This window comes from Antedon mediterranea, chromosome 2, assembly GCF_964355755.1.
Source record: "Antedon mediterranea chromosome 2, ecAntMedi1.1, whole genome shotgun sequence".
NCBI lineage: Eukaryota > Metazoa > Echinodermata > Crinoidea > Comatulida > Antedonidae > Antedon > Antedon mediterranea.
In genome coordinates, this window is record NC_092671.1 from 10,295,050 (window position 1) to 10,321,619 (window position 26,570).

The following is a 26,570-nucleotide window of genomic DNA, read 5'->3' on the forward strand; positions in this document are numbered from 1 at the left end:
GTTTTCAGGTACTTTAGTAAACCCTTTGATGGAATAAAGGTGAAAGAGAAAATGTTACAGAAGAAGGAAAATGAACAAAACGAACTATCATTTTACTCGTTCCTCAAGAATGATGAGGTGTAACTTTAAATAAGAGCTTGTCTCAAAAATTGCATGGAGCAAATGTACAGATCTTAGTAAACTAAATGATGTACACAACTACATAGCTATGCCCCAGATTAGATGAAGTTCATGGGTGTTCTGTGAAACAACAAGACAAGTGCTACACGCACTCCCTCTTGTGTTCCACGAGGCAACATACACTCAATCTCTCAACGTTCAATTTGCAATCGTCCATCATTTTGAGAATTCTAAATCTGGGCAAAAGTGCAAAACTGAAACATTTGTTAAGACAGGGATATGAAATGTAGAACTCAATACGAAATATAATATTATTATTGAAGATGAGGAAATTTGTGAGAATGAGAAAAAGTCCAAACCAAGATTCGAACCTTGATATGCAGATGTCCTAACCATTAGACCACTGGGGCTGTAAGGGTATTATTGTTCAAACCCTATTGGACAGCAACTCTTTTAACACTCTTGGCGTAGTACGGGGAACAGCACTAGTCCCTCAATTGTACACACACACACACCAGAGATCAAATTGATATGCCTACATCTTTCAGTATATTAATTCACAAAGCAGGATCTCCAAAGACACATCATTAATTTCTGAATATCTCACATGATGCTACCTAGTAAATTCATTAATTATGTGTGGGAATTTAAAAAAATCTTGTCAAATTAAATACATATTTTAAAAAATTTTGCTGTTCACATACCCATTGTAACCTTAAACCTAACTTCTTAAATTGATACACAGGCAAGCAAATCCCTAAAATGTAAATTGCAAAACACACATCTTGTGGTGGTGTCAAGCCACAATGACAATGATTAATGCCTTATAAAAAAAAACTAAATATACCCTTTTTTCATGATGTATGCATTCATACATGTTGGTGATATATCCTACATTTTACATGTCTCCTTCTTCCGCAGGATATTTTCCATCATGTTGTGGTAAAGGGATCATTTCTCATGGATTATAGTTCAAAATCAAGGTTTTTAGCAAAAATTTACTATCATAATATGCAATATTATTAATAGGATTAAACTTGATTCAATATTGTTGTTTAGTATTGTAGTTTATCAACACAAAAATTCATTAAAAAAAAAAGTATTTCATACACATCTATAACAGCAAGTAACGTGATAGGATATGGATAAACTATATCATGTTAATTCTCATTTGAGGTGTAGGGATTTGAGTAGAACCAGACATAAGTTAGAATCTAGATCATTACTATTATTTATTCATTTTAAATTTTAACAGATAATCAACAGATCATCTAATATTTAACAAAAACTTTGAGGCATGTCACTGGATTTGAAGCAAAGACCACGGAACAAATTTAACCGACTGCTAATTATATTTCAAACGTTTTAATACAGTAATTGTGTTTTTCTTTTGTGCATAATATAAGAATCAGACTTTAAACAAAAAAAAACATTTTTCAAGTTGAGCAACTTCTCACAAAAAGAAACCTATAGATCAATATAAAAAGGCAAATAAACTATTTCTGATGGTTGCATAACAAAATCTAACAGGAAAATAGATAAGGGGAAAAAAAGAGGAAAAAGGTTTAAACATAACTGATCATCTAAATCTTCATAGCTATACATCTCAGTCTACAAGGATTATTTCAAAAGGACAATTTACAAATGAGTATACATCGTCTTTTAAAGGGGTGAAGGACGGGGGGTTTTAAATCGTAGTTTGTTGACATTCTCATTTCTCTGTTAAAGTTCACAGAGGGTACAAAAGGTCGAAGAATAAATGAAAAACAAGTGAGGAAACATACTAGAGAGATTCGAGTAAAATTACTCGGGTAATCAGTCTGTAAATTAACTACTTTGAGACAGAAAGAGCGGCGATAGTAAAGACACATCCTTCAATTGTATTATTTGATTGAATAAATGAGTATATGAGCTAGTATGTCTATTTTGCTTGTAAACCATTCTACTATACTCTTTCAAATATATTACATAACAATGTAATGTAAATCTATCAAAAGACAGCGAAATGTCTTTAAAATTGATACATACTTTTTACTAATGACATCCAGGTAGTAAATACTCCTGATGGACAATGTACAATAAAAAAACATTTTGATAAATTTGATACGTCAATATCTGACTAATCGGAGATAAATAATTGATTAAGTAATTGATCATTTTAAGTAGCACTAAATTAAAAGTATTCAATGCAAGAAGTTAGTGGCCATCGACATGAAAATTCTTTTTGTCCAATCAAAACAGTAAAATAAGTATGGCAAATAAATACAATTTGTAGCAGAAAGCAATCATAACAAATTAGATTAGTTTCCAAACTTTAAGTTAAAAGATAATAATGCTGGTTTAAATGACTACTTTAAATAGATAATTTTCAAGGCAAACTTAGAATGTAACCATTTAACCATTTCACTGTAATTTTTTTTCAATGCTTTTGTGACCCATAATGACCTCCAAAATTCCAAAATTATTTATTACTAAATTAGTATATTATTTCCTAACAATTCATAATCAAGAACATCTTATCTGGAAAAAAAATACAATTTGATGTAAACATTTTATAAAGGGGAAAACAATTTAATACAGTTAAATGTCAAAATGTCTTGGCGAACAAGCATTTAATAGATTTCAATAATAAGCTAAGATTACTTTTATTGCAACTTTTAAGACAGTTGAATTATAAAAAATATCATATTAAAATATCAAAGTTTGCTTGAAAACAATAGAAGATTAAATGGGAAATCTTAGTTTGGAGAAAATAATTGCTTGAGATGTTAAGCTCTATCTACTCTATCAAACTTTATGTGACAAACAAATGTGATGTGTCCATTATATGGACATGATTATGTCATATCACTACCCTATTTGGGAATATCACTACCATATTTGGGCACATCACACTTTTTTGTTGAACTAGTTTGATAGTATAGACAGAGCTTTATATGTTTAAAGAATTGGATTGAAGTGTTGGATATAGGGATAAAAAAAGAGGACGAGTCAGTGACAGATACATGGGATACAAAAGAAGAGGAAGAATCATAATTGGGAGATATGGAATGATATCCGGTAAATTCAACAAAACTGAATGATGAAACTTGTGTTATTATGCTTTAATTCCTTAAGAATTCATTTTAAAAAGTTGAATATCCAACCAGGACACAAACAACATGACTTTCAACAATACTCTATAACTTGTAATAATCCATTAGATGTGCCATTTTTTTTGTGTCAACCAATTTATTTATGATCTAAATGACAGCGATTATTCTGATTAATTTTAAAAACCAAATTTATAAGCAAATTTGATTGAGTTGCATGGAAAACTATCAATAATCAAAATAATGTTACCTCTTTTTAGTTTTCAGATCAGTGACTTTACCACAATGTTTGGAAAATTTATGATGTTGTGAATGATATAGATTTAATCAGTAGCTAACAATTAGCACATTCATTTTTAATATTTTAAGTGAGAAAATATACAGTAATCCATTTACACTCAGATATCAAATGGTGGGCATGCATGTTTTTCAACACCAAGAATTAAACAAACCAAAAACAAATTTTTCATTATGGTACTACATTAAATTAAACCAAATCAATTTTTTTTTGCTATATTCACACAAACACAAAAAAAATATTAATACACAGTAATTATAAGTTATCATCATTAAAGACAAACAATTAAAACATTAAATATTGAAAGCAGTAACTGGCTGTTACTTACTGTGCACGGTGGTTGAAGCCACGGTTCACCATCAATTTGCATAGGTAACCGTTTCCGTGTACGTATAGTGACTGTGGAGCATTGGGCAAGCCGTCGCCCAGAAGAACGAATCCCTGCTTTCACTTGCCCAACATGAAGTGAACTATCTAAGCCTACAACCTCGATCTTCTTATCTCCAATTGCTATTAAAAATGAAAGTCAATTTATAGTATTCAAAATGTGGAAATAATAATGTTAAAAGTTTATTAATATTCCTAGAAAACAATACTAAAATAATAATATATATTTTAAATTTTTTTTTAGTACATAAAGACTGTTTGATATTCTTAAGCTCAATTTTAATTTAGTATTATTTTGTTGTTAAAAAAAAAAAAACATTTCACAATGTGTGAATAAGGGCTGAATTAAATTTGTTTTTCTTACATATTGTGCTGTGTTAAATGAGTTAGGTTAGTGTTTTTTTTTCATTTTCTCCCTCACTTTATTTGGTGGTTTATAGGTCAAGGCAATGACCAATGACATACGTAGGTCCTATGCCATCAATCATCCCAAATCACAAGCTCCATATTGGGCACACACCTACATCAAGCCTAGTTGTAAACTTACATTGTTCAGCAGATAGCAGATCTACATTTGACTGTGTAGCTGCAACATTAGTGTGGCCCGAATCTTTCTGTTTCTGCGCCCTCTTTGCAATCCTGGCACGCTTCTTTGTGCTAGGGTTCTCGCCCCAAAGGTTCGATCCGCCATAGATGCTCGGGATATTCAAGATCGCAATTCCCTCAAGTGAAGGCCCGTTTGCGAGGTCTAGTGATACACCATCGCACTATTTGATAAAATAAAACCAAATGGTAAACATTGCAGTTAATATGTGTTGAAATATGGGAAAATTTTAAATACAAATTAATACAACTCCATTTTGGTCCGGCTTTGAAATGTTCTAATATTTTTCCAATAAAAATGTCAAATGGTGACCTTGAAAATGAATGACAGTGCTTGTGAAAAACTGAAAGTAACGTAAAAGCACAAGTATCAAGTGGATTGTACGAAAAGCCTGCATTAAAAAACATGATATCTTCAGAAATAACCGAGATCAAAAGTTTAGCATCCGATACATAGTAACGATCATGAAATTAAATCTATGAAACATTCAGACTTACACATTTGTTTAGGAAGCTTCTCGCAAAATGATTTTGGACTTGCAATTGCTCTTAGTGTAAGCATTAATTAATTTGTCCCTTTCAAATAAATTAAACGCACATCATTCAAATCACTGCTTACCTTAATTCCACAATCGAAAATATCACGGAATGCGCCATTTATCAAATGGCAATGATGCGAAATGAGAATTGTATTTGTCTTAGGATAATTTGCAGTACCACTCATGTTGACAAGAAGGACATTTGCCAATTTCTAGAGGACTAGAATTTTAATTTTAAAAACGAAATAAAGGTCGGACATTCAAGAATGATGCTTTGTGAATTACCTGTAAACATTAGCGCAGTGCAATGAATCTTTACGTTGCTTAAAAGATTAACTAGTGGACTGAATCCGAAATGTCCATGTAGTTTAAGTGGATTCAAGCAAACTAACGAGCAATTGACTGAAACTTTTAACGAAGAAATTGTAAGAGTAAGAGAAACATGTTTTGCCTTGACTAGGAGGTTAAGGAGATTAGCTCGTAAAGTGGGAATTCTCACAATCTAAAGATGTTGTAAAGCACATTGTTTTTGAAATGTTAAAACTAATAAAACTCATAAAACTCCTAAACACAGACGGATTATTTTTTAGATGACAGTATTTTACGCTAGAGTAAGCAGAACAAAAACAACAACAACGATCAATATAAAGCATTATGCATTTATAGTGGATTAGTACGATAGAATTCAAGAGAACTTTTGTTTGCTGTGGTGTGAGGGGGAAGGGGAGGAAGGAACGGATAGGAAAGAATGGATAGGGATGAATGGATAGGGGGGAATGAATAGGGAGGAATGAATAGGGAGGAAGGGACAGGAAGGAATGGATAGGAAGGAATTAATAGGAAGGAATGAATAAGGAAGAAGGGACAGGGAGGAATGGATAGGAAGGAATGAATAGGGAGGAAGGGACGGGAAGGAATGGATAGGAAGGAATTAATAGGAAGGAATGAATAGGGAGGAAGGGACAGGGAGGAATGGATAGGAAGGAATGAATAGGGAGGAATGAATAGGGAGGAAAGGCCAGGGAGGAATAGATAGTAAGGAATGGATAGGAAGGAATAGAGATGAAGGAAGGGACATGGAGGAATGGATAGGGAGGAAAGAAGGGATTTAGGAGGGAGGAAGGGATGAAGTTGGGAGGAAGGGATGGATAGGGAGAGAAGAAGGGACGAGGAGGGAAGAAGGGATGAGGTTAAGAGGAAGGGATGGAGAGGAAGGATGGAATGGAGAGGGAGGAAGGGACGGAAAGGGAAGAACGGATGGGGGAAGAAGTAAGGAATGGGAAGAAGAAAAGGGGAAAAGGGATAGGCGGAAGGAAGGTGCAGCTTTCAATGGTGGATTTGTCACTTTCCTTCCCAGTTTTAGAAACAAATTGAAGTATTGTAGATTTGGTAACAATTCTTACCATAATGTCAATATCTTCATGTAAATTTTTACAAGTTGATGAAAAGGTTTCTGAAGTTCCAAATTCAAAATACCAAAGTTTATTTTTCATTCGACTGTTAAACTTCTCTGGGTGGCGCTCTCTCATTTGATGGAATCTGTTTGCGATGGCCGCATCCTATTAAAGACAAATATTCATAATTCGTACATTTAATAGAATAATATTCAACATGGGTAATTAAATCAAATAACCTGTTTTAATCTAAAGTTGAATGGTTTAGTAAGTTCAATGATTTCAGTTAAAGTTGAGTGTGGCTACACTAGTTGTTGCCATGCCATCCACCTCAAACCAATACCAACGTAGATACTAATTATGTATGTTGTAATCTTAATTACGCTGAGGTGATTATATAAATTATCTTAACAAATCCACTATTAATTCTCTCCTGTGACATAACTTACCACACCGATAGAGAAGTAGTTATTTATGATGTTGTAAGGTACGGGATCACCCTGTTCTTCTGTGTTAGTTGTGCTGAATTCAATATGCCACCTGTCAAGGTATACCATTCTTGAATTCTCTAAATCCTTCATTGTTTTCGTTAGACTAGCTCCAACATAACCTATCAAGAAAAAACAGAATAGAATCAAACTTGCTTTTCAGTCATGTATCTAAAACACTGAACTGAATAAAAGAAAAAAACAAGAAAAAAAAAGTTTTACTTTCTCTATAGGTTCTTTAGTATAACACGTGTTTAACTGACATTGTCATTTAAGATTATACATTGAAACGTATCTGCAATTCATTATGATCATTATTACGATTTCTTTAGGTACGCCTCAATACTTGTTATCAGTTGTAGTGTCTAATAAGGGTCAAAGGTCAATCATGTTTTTCTTAACTTAACCTGTTCAATGTTAAGTTCACATTTGTTGGTATTGAGGCACTTAGCTAAACAACAAAGTACACAGAACAATTAGTTAATGACTGTTTAATACCTCCAATATTAATGTGTTTGTTTCTATTCTAACAGTTTGTCAGTACACGTTTCAGTTTTACTAAACAGCTAACATTTTCTTATAAATTTTACGATTATAAATGTGAGGGTATTAATTAAAAACATTGAATAATTTTCAATGATACTTTGGTTTACTTTCTTACAATTGTACAATAAAAAAATGTGTGCATGATAGCATTTTTTTGTTATAAAACATTTGGAAATAAAATGTTTATAATTATTGATCAAGGAAAATTATAATGTACATATCATTATAAGAAATAATTATTTATATAAGATATTTTTGTATTAATTAATTAAATTTCAGTATATCATGTTTGAATTCATGTTTTGTGCCTGTTGTGTTTATATATAAATATATAAATAGACATATCACATATTCAAAATCTGAAACAAGATTTGAATTACTCTACACAAAACTGGAAAAATGTATTTTATAATGAAAATAATTTTTGTTTTCATTGTCAGTTATACTAAACAAATGTTTTTAGAAAACACATGTAACAGACCAGTTTTAATTGATTATTAAAAGAAAAAGGTCAAACAAATCTCACCTCCACCCCAGTTTAAGCAGCGTGCTAAATCATTGCCTGTACCTAAGGGCAACACAGCCACTGGCGGACGATTCGGTAAGTTCAACTTATCTGTAAAAGAAATAATCATCATCGAAACAAGACCCTGAACCTGCCAAGCATTGGATACATTTGATTAAACTAATGATCACATAGTGATTGTATTTATGTGTACATTACTTATATTATTTTATTTATCTCTATCTTATATACGACAACAATTTCTGGATCACAAAACTGTACTCCCCGAAAACTTTTCCAAAACAAGAATTTTATTCAAAATAATCCCAAATGCTTTTGTATTACAGTATTTAAAACCTGCCTTCAGAAAATAAGATTTTTTTGTGTGTGTAAATTTTTAAAATATTTTACTTAATTGTCTTAATTGGGAGAACACTGAAATATGTTACTGTATGTAAAATATGGTATCATTACATTTAGTAATCACAAGTTGACTTTATCAATGTTCTAACATCGCATGATAAACAAGATTTCATAAAGGTTAAAGTTCATCAAAGAAATCCCAAAGGCCCCAAAGTTAAAAAGAGACTTCTACTTCTGATACAGTTGTCAATTTCAAAACTATAAACAGAATCCAAAGTAAAAACACCTCTTTTCATTCGCCGAAGAAATTCTTAAGATTATCATGAATTGGGATGAGCTGTTTTTTTCAGTTAGTTTAGCAGTTAATGGTGAGTGAAATGAGTCAAGGGAACGCAATTAACTTACTTAAGTAACGCATTTTAACAGTACACATAACATTCTCACATTTATGACAGATATTGTACACCATTATCCTTTACTAATAGATCAAACACTCATAATAATATTTGTATTACAAATAGCAAGACAGAATGGAGATCTTTACACACAAAATTATCAAATGCTGTGGAAGATCATTATTTTTCAAAAAATTATATTATCAATTTATATCAATAAAATTGCTTTAATAATGCTATAGCAAAATTATTGCATCAAAAATAATTCAGCAAACTTGAGAATAAGGTTGAAACAGACCAAATGAATTAAGACCAATAGGTTTTGACACTACAACAAACCTTTATTCAGGAGACAGCCCTATGAAGGAGCCATTTTGTTGGGGTCATGACATTATACTCTTTAATAGGGGTTCTAATATATAAACCAATAATATTCTGACTATGTCATGGAATAATTTTTCCAATATTTTCTGTACTGTAATATATTACAAACTCTACACTGCGCATGGTTGTTGATACAAAAATAACAACTTACCCATGCAGTCTAAAACCCAGCCTACAGTTCCATCACCTCCACAACACAATATTCTGGCATTGTTTACCTCCCAGAAAAATTTGAGGCTAGAAAAATAACATTCATAAATTATAATTGAATTACCTAAAATAGAAAGTTTTTGATTTATGATGACCTACAGTACAATCTAGTTACGTAATGCTAATTCATTGTGGGGACATCGGGACACGCTTCCTCGCTCAATTCCATGACATAGCTTTGGCGGATCCTACGTCCGTGCAAGATAATATTTGCGTATGTCATCCGAAATTGAAACCTCCAATCTGCATTTAAAATGGTAACTAATCACCACCAACAAGTCATTATATTTTTTATTGAAACATGGTTTGTTGGAAATTGGGGATGAAAGTCAACAGTGCAGTGACATTCCTCCGGTGGGCATACATATTCATGTTTAAAAATTGTTTTATTTTTCTTATGTCAACAACATTTAAAATGCAAGTTGATGTTAACTTTCATTTAATTATTTTATTTATTCGGTCAATTTCAATACATGAAATGAAATTGGGGAAACCATGGCCAACCTAAGTGAACTTAATCATTGTAGCAGAATCTATAATGGTACATACAGCATTATAACTTCATATTTTTTATTATATAATTGTAATTTTTAATGGAATAATTTAATGTAATATGTCAATAAACTTGTAGTAAATAAATGTATTAATGTTACATATGTGCTAGATTTTTTCTTTGTAAAGATAGCTAATATTTGTTTATGTAGAATTAAAAAAAACCTTTCCATTTAAATTAACAGCCATAAATTGTCCTATTTCAATGACTTGGGATAAATTGTTATGTTCACGTAGCTTTGTATACTTCTAATGTTACCCTCTCACATTACGTAACCAAAATTACCCTATAAATTTCTCACTTGCGTGTATATCACCGATATTAACAATTTGTTCATTGACGTCAATATGCAAAACCTTGGCCTTCTACAAGACGGATCTTAGACAAAAACGGTTCTTGTTAGAATGGCTACTAATGCGTCCCTACGCTGACAGATTGCTTAATTGTTATTGTATAGGATTTAGATAATTCAAAGAAAGGAATTGTACCCTGCATGGTAATTAAAGTCCTCATAAGGTAATCCAATTGTAAAAATGTCTACAGTAATATATCTGTGTTGTCGGTAATGACGGATGATGGGCAATAAACTATGATACATTTTTAATGCAAAAATTCATTCAAAGATAACGGTAACATTTAATAAATAAAAGGTTAAAGATGTATGGAAAAAACATTTAAAAAAAAGAAATTATGAAAAGATTAACAAAATCAGACTTTGAATAGACTATTTTGTAGTTTTAATCAAGTGAATTACTTCCATTTTAATTTAAAGAAACAAAATCTGAAATGTTATATTTAAATTAGTCACCTAATTATGCACAGTTCTCATTCAATCAAATTTGAAGGTAACATGGCATAAGCTTATATTTACTTTTAATGTTCAGTTTCGCTAAATTTAATTTGTACATTTAAAATGTATATTGTACTATTGTAATTTGATTATGTATAAGACAATATATTTAATATTTATTTATATTTATTTTACTTACATTTAATTATACTCACTAACATTTTAAATTAAATTACACTCAGTTAAAACTTTGAAACTAAAAACCTTAGCTCTACTATAAACTGTATACATATTGGTTTGTGAAGTTAGCTGTGAGGGCAGTATTAATATTTGTTTCACATGATATATGAGAGTATCTGTTAATGACATTGAAAATTGAGATATTCTCAGGAGGTGTTGATTATATGCATTTGATACCTTCATATAATGCTCTCTAATATATCAACATTCTTTACTATAATTCTATGTTTTATATCATCATTATCAACTAAGGCCTTATTCACACTTGATTTTTTTGGTCAAATTGAGCAGTTGAACTCTATATGTGAACTTTATTCAATCAATCGTACATTTGTTATAATGGTAACCACAATAAGGTATAATATTACAGTAGATTTTTACAAAAAAACAAGACCAATATAAATATTAATTATAAAAAATATACAATGATTATTTACAGTAATGATAATAATAAAAATGAATTGTTTATATTGACTATTATTGGAAACAGAAGTTGAAAAATAAAATACTGGAAAGTTTAATTCAGTCAAATCTTCTAAGTTCACACTTGGATTCATTATATCTGTTTTACCATGATGCTGGGTAAAGCAGGTAAGAATAAACTTATTTTAATTTCACTCTTTACTGGGTAAACTTCTGACACTAACAGACTTGTGGTGCCATTTACGAAAACTAAAACTGGTAGCAGTTCGTTTTCGGTCCTCGGACCTCAATATTGGAATGAACTGCCCACTTACTTTCACTTTTTAAAAAGAAACTTAATATCCATTTACAGTGTGGGATGATTAGGTGACTCGCCCGATGACTCCAGTATCTATGGCAGGCCTGATTACCTTTTCTTTTGTGTATCTTATATTTTTTTTTATTTAAGGTTTTTGATGTTGTGTATCTTGTGTTTTTTGCAATTTTTATTTTAGATTTTTGATGACTCTCAGGAGTAAAATAATAAAAAATATAAATAAATAATATAAACTATTGATAGCATTGTTTACTTACCCTGCCATTGGTCCTCCTTTTGATAGGTCATACACTTGTCTTGGGTTCAACAAATACTGAAACTTTCGTTCTATTTTTTCTCCTTGACGACCTCCACTCTTAGGATTCACAAATACTAGAAGAGGATGGGTACCAACCGGGGGTGTAACCTTCACAAAAAGAAAAACATTTACTTAAATAAATATCAAAACTAAAATCTCACCAGTCAAAACCCTCCTTTGGAACCCCTTCAAAGAAGACACTTTCTTGTGAAACAAATGAGGGACAATATATGTTTTAATACTGTGGCTAATTCCTATTCAGTGGATATCCCTATTAGGGAGAAAGTTGTTGTGTCGTTAAGTTGTTTCTTCAATATGCATTGGCTACATTGTTTAAACATATTTTGTCCCTACTGTAAAAAACTAAATTATGGAAAATGCACAGACCAAGTCATCTATATTTTTGGAAGACAAAATTATCTTGAAAGATATTTAACCAAGACAAATAGATCTATACGTATATTGTTACTCTACTTGAAAAATATAAATCGGATGCATATCTGAAATATTTCTTCTTTAATATTTGTAATCAAAATCCAAATTGAGACCAGTCTAGTCTTTGTGTTATATAACATTTTTCAAAAATGAACTTTTCAACCTTTCCTGTATTATAACCTTTCCAAAAACATATTTCAATAAATTTTCTGCTTTAAAATTATTGAAAATTGGTGAATAATTTAAATCAGCAATGTATGCAAATATTATAATACTAATCAATTAGTTATAAGAGAAAATTTATAAATATTTAGATACCAATATTTTCTGAGAAAAAAACTCATGCACACCTGGATTTTAGTCAATAATTGTTAACAGTGAAAAAAGAGAAAAATTCACAACTGAATGACATGACATTCACTGATTATGGAAAATATGGTAATTTTTGATATTGAGTTATAAATGAAATAAATAAATAAGCACGAATGTGCGATACTCGGGGTACAACAAAAGAAGCTGTAATGACGTCATAAGACGGGATGTGACGTCACATACACATCAATAACCTCGCTACCAAATACGGCTATACGGTACCATCTTCGAGACGTCATATGGCTGCATCCGGTTTGAAATTAAAAAATCCAGCTCTATAGCTTTGAGGACATGTCCCTGTAGTATATTCATGCCAAATCCCAGCTCAATACTACAACGAATAAGGGAGGAGTAGTACTTTATAAATCGCACTTTTTACTCAATAGTGCTGGATGGAAGAAGAGAAGATGAGAGAGTCCTAAACTCGGGTATCCCAAGTAAAAATAAATGGCGGGTGGTTTGGGGTGGCGTGGTTTAATTTTGATTTGAAGTCTATCCTCATCACAATGTAATGTTTCTTTTATAAAATTATGTTTATTTATGTATTTAATTTATTAATTTATTCTTAGTAGGGGAATCCTTGCTGTTACATATGTGAATTAATATAAAATATATTTTTTTTATTTCATTTCCAAATATACAGGGCACCTGCTGTGGAAACAATACAAAAAAGGCTTTCAAAATGTATAATTGTTCAAATAAAAAAAATAAAAAAATATATAAAATAAATGTATTAGTTTAATTTGAGTTCTTTTCAGCCTCTGGTTACCAACCTCCTGTCGGTCAACTTACCTGTAATCCTTGTCCATCTACAGACATTGAATCTGTCCGTGATACTGTACGACGAGAGGTTTCACTATCTTCGGATGCTGAACTATCTTTGTTTGTAGCCATCTTTCTTTCCTGTAAAAGAAATTTAAGTAATCCTTATTTTATATAGTGATAAGTCTATGAGTGCTGCTTACCAGGGTAAACAAATAATAGCCTTCTCTCTCTCCGAAGAGAGAATCATTTACGAAAAGAAGAAATTCAATCATCCCTATAATGTATTGGAAATGTCTGAGAACCACACCCTATAGTGGGCAACCACCCACATATTTTTTATATTAAAGTGTTTTCAAAGCAGGAATTGTTAAGCATTTCATAAAAAATACACGTTAGAATTGATAATCTGAAGTAGAAAATTCAATCATCAGCCAATTCTTTCCAATTCTTTTTCAATATCATGCTTGCTCACACAACTTCAAATTTTCAAAAGCACCTTAATACAATAGCTAGATTACAATGGTTCATTGAAACATATACAGTAAATAAAAACATCATAAGAAGCTAATAGTTTTTGAAGCAAAAATGAAATTAAATATTACTGCCAGGACAAAGTAATAATAAATGAACTAAAAAGAATGTTGTATGTATAGCCTATTAAAAGATGACCTGTCTCATAAAAATGGGTCACATGTCCAACCTGATCATATAGAAATATCTATATTAATTTAAAAGAATATTTTGTGAGGCTTGTGAAATGTCTTTGGGATTACTATTTTATTCAGTTTGTTACGGCTTATTAAAAGACCGCATCAAGTTATAACAGAAACCATAATGTATAAGCTTTTTAATAAGTGCTTATGCAGTTAAATAGTCATACTATTAACTCTTGGTAATAATTTAAGACAACATGAAAAATAAATCATCTTTAAAATATAAAAAAAAAAAAGCATATTACTTCTACGTAATAAGACTATAGGTTTTTAAGCCAGATCAGTTAAATCTGACTTGTCCATGAATGCAATGCTTAAACGAGGGTCAAATATATCTGGGTACCATAAAATATTAAGCTGGTTCATTTAGTTCATTTAAAAATAATTCAATAGTCTTAGATTAATTCACAAAATGACAGCTTTAAAGTTCACAGTATATATAAATGTATTTGGTTAAATTGTGTATGCAGAGAGCTATCTTATTTTTATACCTCCCTGGTGTATGATGGTGTAGAGCAAATTACTTTTAAGGATAAACTTTGAAGAATTATTTTTTTTCATCTTCAATTTTCATGCTTTTGGGGACATCTTTAAATGATACCATAACCTATGACATGATAAATTTGCAGAACAGAAACCATCTTTATACTTCTAAATAGAAGTGGAATGAGAATTCCATTACAGTGCTAAATTTATTGTAAAAATATTCAATATATAGTTAATTGTTGCTATTTAAAAAAAATAATTCAGTCTTAGATTAATTCACAAAATGACAGCTTTAAAGTTAATTAGGCTGGGTAATCATCAGGAATAGTCCTGAACAGGGAGATGAGCGCCTCTGCCCACCGATGAGTTTCGGGATCTCTTTGACCCGGAGGGAGAGTACCCGTCAGGGTCCCTACCTAGGGTTACAGGTCCTAGGTTTTTAGTTGTTTTAATTAGTGTTCCATGACCTTCTCATCAAAATTAATGTCTCTCATTGTTGTGCTATGTCAACATAATGTCAATGACGTCGAAATGTCCCCAATAATGGGGATAGTTATGCAAACAAGTAACAAGTAAATGTATAAAACTTAGATATTTACCTCTATACAACTTGTTTGTTTGTTTAGGCCACCACTTTTTTTCAGTGAATTAACACGTCCCTATGAAAATAGACCATTATTTCAACATTTATTATGTTATTCAAGTCAAACATATAACACGGTTTGAAATTAGTTAGTCAACAGTATAAATTAAAAATCTTAAAAATATAATGATGAAGCTACTGATTTTCAAGGATGCCAGCTCTGAGGGCTCACGTTATATAATAAAAAGCCCAGTCTACACTATCAAAACTAGTTTAACAAAAAAAAGTGTGATGTGTCCAAATATGGTAGTGATATGCCCATATATGGTAGTGATATGACATCATCATGTCCATATATGGGCAAATCACATTTTTTTGTCAAATAAAATTTGATAGTGTAATAAAAAAATAATGTCATGATAATGATATCATATATGCTGCCCTCTATATGTTTTCAATAATAATATTAACTGCTATAAATATATTATAGTCAACTCTCCGAATTCTGAAGTCAGTGAAGACAGGAAACTGTCCTCTTCCAAAATTATTAATAATAAAACCTACATTAAAAAATCCCTACGTCACAGGACTGTAACCACCAATTTTTCACAGAGGCCTTTGACAACCCAGTGGCTTGAACAGAGATTGTTCCTTTTCTTGCGAAAACTGGCTACATCACTGCGTCAAAATAATTATAAATAGCTACGGTTGATAGTCAGATGCTGTAACTTAAATAAAGGTGACCATGCTTACTAGTACTGCTGGGCAGATAGCTGTAGGTGGTAAAATATGATCTTTGAATTCACCCATATTGCATTCTGTTTTTACATGAGATTTACACTTATCGTGTAGCTGAAAGTAAACAAACAACAATTAGATAGACAGTAAAGTGCAATTACATGATATATGACTATTATTGCAGGGGGTGTAGCTAGAAATGTCTATAAGGGGTGGGGTTTTAAAGATGTGGGTGTGGTTCAAAAACAAAAAAATAGTGCATACAGTGCTTTTAGGAATCAAGATGGTTTTAAAATGTTTACTGTGTGACTTGCCTATGAAATTATTTGGGGGCAATCACCACTATTAAAGGGACACTTCGCCATGAAATGAATTTGGGGGCAATCACCCTATTAAAGGGACACTACCCCCTGAAATGAATTTCGTGCAATCACCACGATTAAGGTGACACTTCCCAATGAAATGAATTTGGGGAAATCCTCTGGATTAAGGGGAAATTTACCCATGAAATGAACAGGAGAGCATACCTATTAAAAGGACACTTTCCCATGAAATGAATTTTGTGCAATCATCCTGATTAAGGGGACACTTACCCATGAAATGAATTAAGGGCAATCCCTATTCAGGGGACACTCCTATTAACAGTTTGTTGTGTTGTCCCGAAAGTATCTCTTCTTTATGATGACTTACCCTGATCTTGCACCATCTACAATGTACTCCAGTAATGCCATTGTAACTCTTGATTGACTTTTTACAGCGGCTACATTTACCTGGGCAATTTCCTTCCACCCAATGATGGGTCATTACCTCCTGATAAAATAAAATGCATTATAAATAACTAATTAACACTTTAAATAATTCATCTGATTCATGTCATGTTATATTAATGTTCTAAATAATATTCAAATAAAATAATCACTCTAAAAAACCATGTTGATATCAGGATGAGAATTAAAATCATTACTCCTGTTTGCTCAGTACCCACTTCCTTGGGCTTGAATCTAACCCTATTGGAAGCTCTAGAGGTATGATCTGGAAGATCGAGTCTCACCCAAACTTATTAAGTACGATTGCTATTACTATATACACACTAAAATTAAGTTGCAGATGTATAACTAATTTATTCTTCAATAATTTATGAAGAAAAGATTTCTAAAAAATAATAAGATCACTATTATTTTTTCTAAAGATAGACAGAACTTACGGCATTCCAATTTTGTGAAAGGTAAACTTAAAATTGATAAGGTAAAACAATAAAACTTTTAATCATAATGGGTCATGCAACTCAGTCATACACTGCAACTATCCAGATATAAAAACATGCTAAAATATGGCACAATAAACCCACATTAAACTGTACTTAGATACAAGCCAGAAAGTTGTGAATCAAGATTATGATAATTAAGGGCAGATCCAGGGGGTGCTTAAAATAATAGATATTTTTTTCTTTAGGAAAATGATATCATAACAAATAATTATAGTTCAATTTTAAAACAACAGTTTGTTCATCTATATTAATGTTTTATTTTACAAAAATATTGTTACTATAGTTTAAGATTACATTCTGTGAAGGATAAAATACAGTTTATCTGTATTAAATTCCTGAATAATAATTGATCAATGCTAAAATGATCAGAAAGACACCTATTGTAAATTACCTTTTTACACAATCATAAAAAGGTTTGCATACACATTTAGAAATAAAAGCATCGGAACTAAATGCTTTATTTTTAAATGTAGGAAACATGAAACAAACAACCAAGGGTTTACAACATTACGAATGTCTACTAAGGCGTGGTTCCCACTTGTGATGCAACACAATGACGTACGAGCAACGCAAACGAGTTGACCAATAAAATGAATAATCCATCCCTTGTGATTGGTCAAATCACTTACTTTACGTTTTGTCTTTGCGTTGCGTCGCTAGTGGGAACCAAGCTTTGATGTGATTAACTGAGCATGCCACACCCCAGTGTATAATTTAGAAAAGGAGGGGAAGAAAGCAAGATAAGAAAAGATGAAATACAGAATTTAAATGTAGGAGAAAAGATAAAGAAGAGGAAAAGAATTAGTATCTGGAGAAGAAAATAACTTGTTTTTAATTGATACAACTTGGAAAAAAAGATACTTTGCTTTAAATCTTAGCAAATGTCAAGTTTTATTGACATGGCACATTTGTCTAAAAGGCAGAAATGTGCAAGAAGAAAAGTAGGTCCCTGGATAATAATCAAATAGACCACATAGGTCCCTGGTTATTAATAGAAAAGAACCATGAATGTGTTTACTGTATTCTATTTTAACCAATACTTCTCCTCTATGACATGAAACACCAACTCTATTTAAGTTGACACCATTCCCCACAGAGCATGTGCAAACAAAGCCATGGAACCTTAATGACCTGAAACCTGTTGTCTCCAAGCCCAGATGGTTCACCCGCGTTAATTATATTACACCATATTTGCATTATGAATGTTTCTTCTGTTTACAAAGTGTATTAATCAAATGTGTTTGTGAAATTCAATATCTCTTTCCAATATTAATTACCATTTCTAATTTATAGTGCAGATATATCAAATATTTGTCATTTTGGTTATTATTCTACCACCAAAAGGTTAACAAACTAATGCATACTAAAAAAATACTGTCACAACAAAATATAGACTATATAAATAAATAATAAGTAAGAAAGAATAAAGTACAACAATTAAAATCACAAGTAAAATATAAATTAACTGTAAAATATTTTCTTTTAAATAACAAACATATGACGCATGCAATGATGAACAGAAATCTAACATAAAGATGACAATTAAAATGATAAATACTATGACAATTTACACAATTGGAAAAATATATATATATAGTTAGAAAAACACAAGTGTCTAATATTTAACTGTAACGGCCAGAAGAATAACACCTACCGAAGTTTCCTGGCCACTGAGGCTGTTGGATGACTGCTAAGGGTACAAGTAACAATAGAGTAAAGAACACATTACCATCATAGAATTGTATATAAAACATACTAGAGTCAAAATCTGTATTAATGCGGGTATAAGCCCACCCCGGGGTAAAATTCCTTTGCCAGATTGATATATTCTCTGTAGAACTGTACTCGTAGTCAGATCTTACATTTAGTATTTTTTGTTTGTATTGTATTAAAATCTAATTTATAATAAATGAGATTGTTTCATATTAAAAAAACTATGGCATACATGTGTCTACGGTTTGTAGATATTATATTATTATTATTTCTCTAGAGCTCTTTGAATGGATTACTTTAATGTTATTAGTAACACCATTTGTATTGATTATAAGGTATTTGGAAGGGGAAATCCCTAGGACGAGAATAAAGAAAAGGTTGCTTTTAATGGGTTTTTTGGAATAACAAGGGCAGTCAGAAATAAGGATGTTTTTTAATTCAACAGAACTTTACAAACTTTAGGTTCAAAAGTTCTTTCCCACTACAATCGAAAAATAGTATTATGAACATTTTTCCGGAAACCCAGCCATTTTAAATTTTGGGTGATTGGGAGAGTGTCTAGTGTTTTTAATACAACTCTATGGCAGCAACATAGAAACATTTGCAACAGAGAAATTTTTACAATTGAAGGACCAACAAACAATTTAAAAAATCAGTACAGCATATTAAGAATAATTTAAAAGCAAATATTATTTTTAAAAAGAATTGAATTTAATAACCTATTTGTATGTAGAGTTACAAATGAGTGAATAACTGAATAATATAGTCAATAAATACATGAAATGTATGAAATATAAATGATAAATACATGTGTAGAATAAATAAATATATCTGTAGATGTATGTATGCTAAGTACCACCCACTGTTAGATTAAGTATGTACTTTTGAGTCGATGTGTATAATGTTGATATAATGCCCAAGATTAAAATAATGGTGATTAAATATTTAAATTTTAAAGATCTTTTTGCCATTAATGTGCCAAAAGACGGGTTATACTTGTTAGCTATTTTCACAAAATTCTAAAATAATGAACAGTTTATTTTGGAATAAAATATAAATTTTTAACAAAATAAAACACACCTACATTTAATAGAGGGCCCACTACATGATGTTAAATACGCCAGTATGCATTGGAGGACATATTATCATAAATGTTATAAATGCATAGAATTAGCATCTTCACCCCAACATTTTTAGAAATTTTCATGAAAAATTGGTCAATCCACAACTTTTTATATTTAATTTCTATGAAACTTTTAACAAAGCGCCTTATCTCATCCCAAAAACAAAATCATCAAAAGAGTTAATCATCGAGTATTAGCAGAAAAGTTAAATTAGTACTTAAATATTTATATTACTAATATTAATATGAACAATCATACAGGTATAATTTGTTATGTATTACGATGATGAAGGGCTAGTGTTGCATTAAAGCTCTGCTAATTTTTTTGCCACTTTTACTTTATCGTTTTGTATCTCCATTGAGATCATGCCACTGATTATAATTATACAAATGTATTTTTTTTTTTTTTCGTTTATGGGTCTTGCATGACAAGAAATATCTTCTTGCAAGATCCTCTATTAATGATATTGTAGTGTCTCATTATATATTACCACTTTTTTTATTGGATTGGTTTTACCATTGATAGAAACTAAATGTTGAATTTAAATGTTGAATTGATACCCACAGTATTGTCCCTTTTTTTTAGTAATTTACCTTTGGATTAATATATTAATTACAGTTATACATTGTCAGTATGGAGAGTTGGACATTTGTTGTAGGTACCTGCTGTGTGAATGGAGGACACAAAAGGTAACAGATGATTGTATGTTTTAATGTCCATGCTGCTGTACAAATTAATTTAATTAAATTTGATAAATACGACTTAATTTATTATATTTTATGTGAATATGTAAAAAAATATACATATGTTGTTAATTAGATAGAACAGAAATTTTGCAGACATTGATTCTTTGAAAAACATTAACATTTTGAGAAAAAAAAATTACAATTAAGAAACTGTAGTGAATTAAGTGTGAAAGCATGTATTAATAGCTTTTGTTAAATACATTTATATGCATAGTATAATTCTGTTTTAATATACGCTAACTTACAACTGCTCCTGCCTTCTTGGACTTCATGTACGTGTTGATACACGTTGCTGGCGCGTGCTTTACGCATCGTTCATGCACGGTGTATTTACAAACTGAAAAAAAAAATAGAACATTCATTAAAATTCAAATAATTTAATACAATTTGCTTTAGTTTCAATTTCAAATTTCCACAAAAGTACATAACAACATTGTGTGTAATATTATAAAATATGATAATACTGTATAAAGCAAAAGAGGATGTAGACACCAACGAAAAGTTAATTATTTTGTTAAGGAAGAGGATGAGAGTCATGTAAAGTCATAAGGCCTAAAAAAAAAAATTGTTTGTTTGCTGTCAAGTTTTTAAAAAGTTTTTTTTTTTTTTTTTTTTTAATGTTAATTTCTCTGTTAATTGTACGCGAATTTGAGAGTAACAAAACACACTGAAAAAACAACGAGCTCAAACATCTATTCATAATTTGTTTCACACTTTAATTCTGTTTTGGGCGCGTTAGGCCCGGTGTATAAGACGCACCCTTAATTTAGAGGTTAAATTTGCATGTCAAAAGTGCGATTATACACCGAAATATACGCTACGTTATTATTTTTATTGTTTCATCTTCGCACACTCGATTTTTACACCTTTTCGGCCAAAAAAAATCATAAAAAAACTTTTTTTTTAAAAGCGCCCTCAATGTAAAAAAAAAACCTTTTTCTTATCTCCGCCCCAAATTTTTGGCGAAACTAGGGGCGTCGGATGACAGCAAACAAACTATTATTTTTTTTGGGCCTAATTTAAAATGACACTAACAGAAGAAACCATGCCACAAGAAAGCTAAAAACAAAAAAAAATTTTTTCTTTACTCCTGCCAATATTGAGATGACATTTTAAATGTCAATGACCTTATCTAGAACACGAACGTTTCATTATTTTAATTAATTAATCAGAGAGCACTCTATATTATTGACAGTGTGATTACATATAACTGAATGTACTAATGAAAATATTTGATTAGCCATTTAAGTTGTTTCATTTTAATGTTATATTAACATTCTGACTGGTTAATAGGTTAAACCTGATTAAGAACATTCATGTGACACATATTACGTCAGAAATAGTGTCCTTTTTAAAAAAATAAATAATTTTAAAGACTCAAATTACTGTATAGACTGTCTATTTGGCATTGATAACAATTTTGGGACTTTAGCAGGATTCGAACTAAGTATCCTTAAATTGATAAGCAAACATTTTATTTAATTTTATTTATCAATTTTTATTTATATGTTTTCTGTATTTATTTTATTACAATATAGGTACAATAAAAAAACAGTGACAAATACTAAGTACAGTATTAGCATTGTAGCTATTGTTTGTATAGTGTTTTTTATAGAATTTAATTAAATTTATTTATAGGAATTACAATTGACAACTAATAGTGTTGTAATGCGAGCTTTATATTTAGATGTTTGATTTTTGTCATCGCCCTTTTCAAAATAGTTTGATATAGATGAACAGCCTCCATGTTGATGCATGGTATTTTTGATCAACAATACCTGGTAGAGTCCATTAATTACGGGGGTTCTTTTTGACTGGGCATTTTTTAATTACCCAGTTAATCTATGTCTCAACCACTGCATGGTCCAAAAATGTTTTAATTACCTCCCCAAATAGAAAATCGTGTAATCTATAATGATGTGACTCAGGTCATTGACCAATCAGTGTTAAAGTATCAGTATTAAATGCACTGGGTTTAATGTGCTTTGAAGAAGCTTGCTATTTTTGTTAATGCACATGGCTAATTGTGTTGGGACATGGTTTTCTGTGCTCTTAGTTTTGATTTCCTGAATTTCAAAAGTGCTTGTCCTGGGACAAGAGGATACGTCAAATGTGGTTGTCCGACCGTAAAAAACCCTTTTCCGGGCGTCGGGCAAGTGGGTTCGCTCAGCCCTGAGTATTAGCATTGAAGCTATTGTATAATGTTTTTGATAGAATTTAATTAAATTTATTTATAGGAATTACAATTGACAACTAATAATGTTGTAATGCGAGCTTTATATTTAGATGTTTGATTTTTGTCATCGCCCTTTTCAAAATAGTTTCATATAGACGAACTGAACAAACACATTGTTTTTTTTATATCCCACGCAATGTAATGCATTTATATCATGAATCTCCAGATGTTAGTAGAAGACACTGTCACCATATGGTTCTAATTAATGTTAATTGACTTAGCAAAGAAATCAGCATCTTTAGCAAAAGACGTTAATTTGATGACGTTAATCGACTTTTCCAGCTAAGGTCATGTTGGTAGTGAATACAGTCGTTATCTAATCATTTTTAAAGTGATCGTGTTTACATAATGCATCATGAGTGTATATTATGAAAGTAGGGTTTTAAACATAATCTTTTCAAATAAGATAATAAAAAAATGGTTATCATCATTTTTATCTCCGAAGAGTGATAATTATTTGTTTGCTCACATGACAGTGAACAAAAATAGATTTAGTGCTGTGCAGTGTGGTGATGTTGAAAATATGGTTAGGTCAGGTAAATCGAAACATTCCTAGACAGTTAGTCCTAGAAACCATCAAACCTGTGTCGATGAACGAGAACACGCATCCCAATATCTCCACATGCACACAATGAATAAAGCAGCACACAATGAATAAAGCAGTACACCTTGGGGACAGCCTTATTCAGGGGACCTACCTATTAAAGGGACCCCTTTTCTGTGAAACAAACACTTCAGTTATTCAGGGTAGCTTTGAATGAGATGTTGGGTCCAAATGTATCCCTTAATACGGGTTCTATTGAATTAGTAGGGTTTCTTTAGTAAAGCAACTAATTTAAACTATTATGATAACTCACAGGTACAACTGAGGCCTTGTTTGCCTAGACCAACCAACAAATTTAAACAGTAATTACAGTAGGCTGGCTTGCTAAAATGTTTCAACTTCCAAATGTGATTGCCATCATCTTTCACATTCTAGAAATAGAGAAATTGGAGAAAAAACAAACAAGAAATTATAAGGCTGATATTTGCATAACGAAGCAAAATGATAACACACTTATGTAACAAAAAACTGTGGTAAATGGATTGGACAACTATGAAACATGAGTTGAATTTGTATGCACATTAGGCTAATTCAAATAATATAAATTATTGTATATGACGTGTGGTAAAGTAAATATCTTTAGATAAGTTTAGAAATCAATTTTGCCAAATCTTAAGATAATCATGTGACTGTAACTAAAATATATTTCCAAAACTTGTTTCATGTGCTTTATTATTATTGTTTACAGTATATTAAAAATGAATCATTTCTGCCTTTAATTAACTATTCTTAAAATATTTTTTTAAACAAATTTTACTGCTCAGACATTGTAATCTTTTAAGCTGATGTTGGAATGTTAAAGTCCAATGGAATTTGAAGGCTTGTCAGTGAATGCATAGGCATGTCTTTTGAAATATAGCATTAATATTAACCTCAACAACACAACAATAGGCATGAAAAACATTATTTGTATGTAAAACATTACTCTAAAGTCAGGAATTTGAAAGCTTTTGATGTTGCAACTACATAGGACTACTATCATAGTATCATATTGAGGTATTATTTGCATATTTTGCGTTTTCTTTTCAATTTTTATCAAGTCACCGGACCATATGACAACCGTGGATTTTGTTATCACATAAAAATGCATTTGAAACTTTTTTGGGACTACAAAAGTAAAAAAAACTCAAAATTGATTTCACAGAGCCAAGTGACAACGTATAATTAACAAATCCAAAGCTCCTTATTGTTGAATGAGGGCGTGTGGCACAGTGAGTTGAACGTTGGATTACTTATAACTATTATAAATGTGGCCCCAAAACTTACTGTATCTAAGCCAAGTAAAACCAATAAAGGTATTGTAGATGTACCCCCTCGAATCCATTCTTGTAGTGATACATACCCGTCTGAATCAAAATCAATTTCAATCATCATATCCTGTAAAATCTGTAACAGAAAATATCGTGTGTGTGAAACATCATTAAACTAAATGAGACTAAAGTAGACTAGAAATATCTATTTATTAACCTATGATATTATTAGATAGTTCTAATTATGTGCTTGAAATAGGCATCTAAATATCACAAAAGAAATTCAAATATTATAATTTTTATCTGGTTTTAACTCTCTAAAAACCGGAAAACTCTCTCAAAATCAGACTTTTCTTAAGGGAAAAAAGGTCCCAAATTCATTTTTTACCATTACAAACACATTGTGAAAACAAGACTTTCCAGAAAACCAGACATTTGCCAGCCCAAAGGTGTTCGGTATTGGGAGAGTTGATTGTATTTGTATTGGAAAGTATGACAATAATGTGTGAGTGGGTGGTATAGGACTGTATGTTCTAGTTGCCATTTCTTGATAATTAGTATTATCTCTGAGTATGGCTATTATTTAGGTGTGGTCATTCCTTGTAGAACAAGTGGGCGTAACTAATTTTGAGTATTCTAGTGTTTGGTTTTTCTTAAGTCACTCTTATCTTTTTTTTATCTATTATATCATATTTTGAATGTGTTCGTATTCTGGGCGTGGCTATTGATCTTATCATACCGGTCTCAGCTCAGTAACGTCCCATCCTAAGTATTCTGCAACATGCATCATTTGATTCACAATACAATCCAGTTCCTGATGAAGAAACAAACAAAAATGGGTCATTTTATAGGCAAAATATTCATTGTGCTATGAGAAGAGAATGCTGTGGTTATGACCATGACCATTAACTGAGTAATAATTTAAAGATGAGAAGTATACAACTCTGAGAATGAAAATTAAAGTGTCTTACAGTGCTATCTAGAATTCCATTACCATCCGTATCATACAGACGAAACATAACTGAAAAACACAAACAAGATTTATAGAACATTAAAATGTCATTCAGCTAAAGCAAAAAAACTACTGAATAGAATGATGATATTGAATCATATATCAATCGTTTTAAATAGCATTGTTCGACTTTAGATGTATTTGAGAATAATAAATGTAATCATTGAGTTAATGTTAATCTGCACACAGGACAACATACAGACAAATATACACAACTCTTTGGGAGTGGGACAGGATTTGAACCCTGGAATTTAAGTAGGCAAGCACGTTCCGTATACAACTTCATCTCGTTGTCGGAATGCTTATTAAATCAAACATTTGTTATGTTCAACATGACATTACCAAAACATTCATCAAGATTCCTACAACATAACTCCGCTTTGCAAATAATACACCGCAACGTGGTAATGATTACCACGCATAATTGCACGCGACCATTAAAGCCAGTCTTTAATAAGAACATGGATGAGTGCCCTAATGTTATTTGAGTACACATGCTAAAATGTTTGCCTTAATGACACAAGTACAACCTGCTAATAATGTGCCAACTCATTCAAAATATGCCATATTCATTAAATGATA

The 26,570-nt window shown here is 31.1% G+C and overlaps 1 protein-coding gene across 5 annotated transcripts in view; it reads right to left on the reverse strand.

Moving 5' to 3' along the window:
* LOC140040359 (diacylglycerol kinase beta-like) overlaps nt 1-26,570 on the reverse strand; it is a 113,979-nt gene that overhangs the window by 7,853 nt on the left and 79,556 nt on the right. For 4 of the 5 annotated variants that reach the window (XM_072086238.1, XM_072086236.1, XM_072086235.1 and 1 more), the window contains 17 exons: nt 25,948-25,997; nt 25,716-25,790; nt 24,993-25,112; nt 23,980-24,097; nt 21,132-21,223; nt 18,958-18,993; nt 16,727-16,846; nt 16,052-16,150; nt 15,315-15,374; nt 13,544-13,654; nt 11,904-12,052; nt 9,266-9,351; nt 7,994-8,083; nt 6,883-7,043; nt 6,443-6,598; nt 4,445-4,664; nt 3,839-4,020 (listed from right to left, as the gene is read on the reverse strand). In XM_072086238.1, coding sequence (XP_071942339.1) covers nt 3,839-4,020; nt 4,445-4,664; nt 6,443-6,598; nt 6,883-7,043; nt 7,994-8,083; nt 9,266-9,351; nt 11,904-12,052; nt 13,544-13,654; nt 15,315-15,374; nt 16,052-16,150; nt 16,727-16,846; nt 18,958-18,993; nt 21,132-21,223; nt 23,980-24,097; nt 24,993-25,112; nt 25,716-25,790; nt 25,948-25,997 — 1,925 coding nt within the window. The remainder of the gene's footprint in view (nt 1-3,838; nt 4,021-4,444; nt 4,665-6,442; nt 6,599-6,882; nt 7,044-7,993; nt 8,084-9,265; nt 9,352-11,903; nt 12,053-13,543; nt 13,655-15,314; nt 15,375-16,051; nt 16,151-16,726; nt 16,847-18,957; nt 18,994-21,131; nt 21,224-23,979; nt 24,098-24,992; nt 25,113-25,715; nt 25,791-25,947; nt 25,998-26,570) is intronic. The other variant, XM_072086237.1, reaches the window with a different exon arrangement.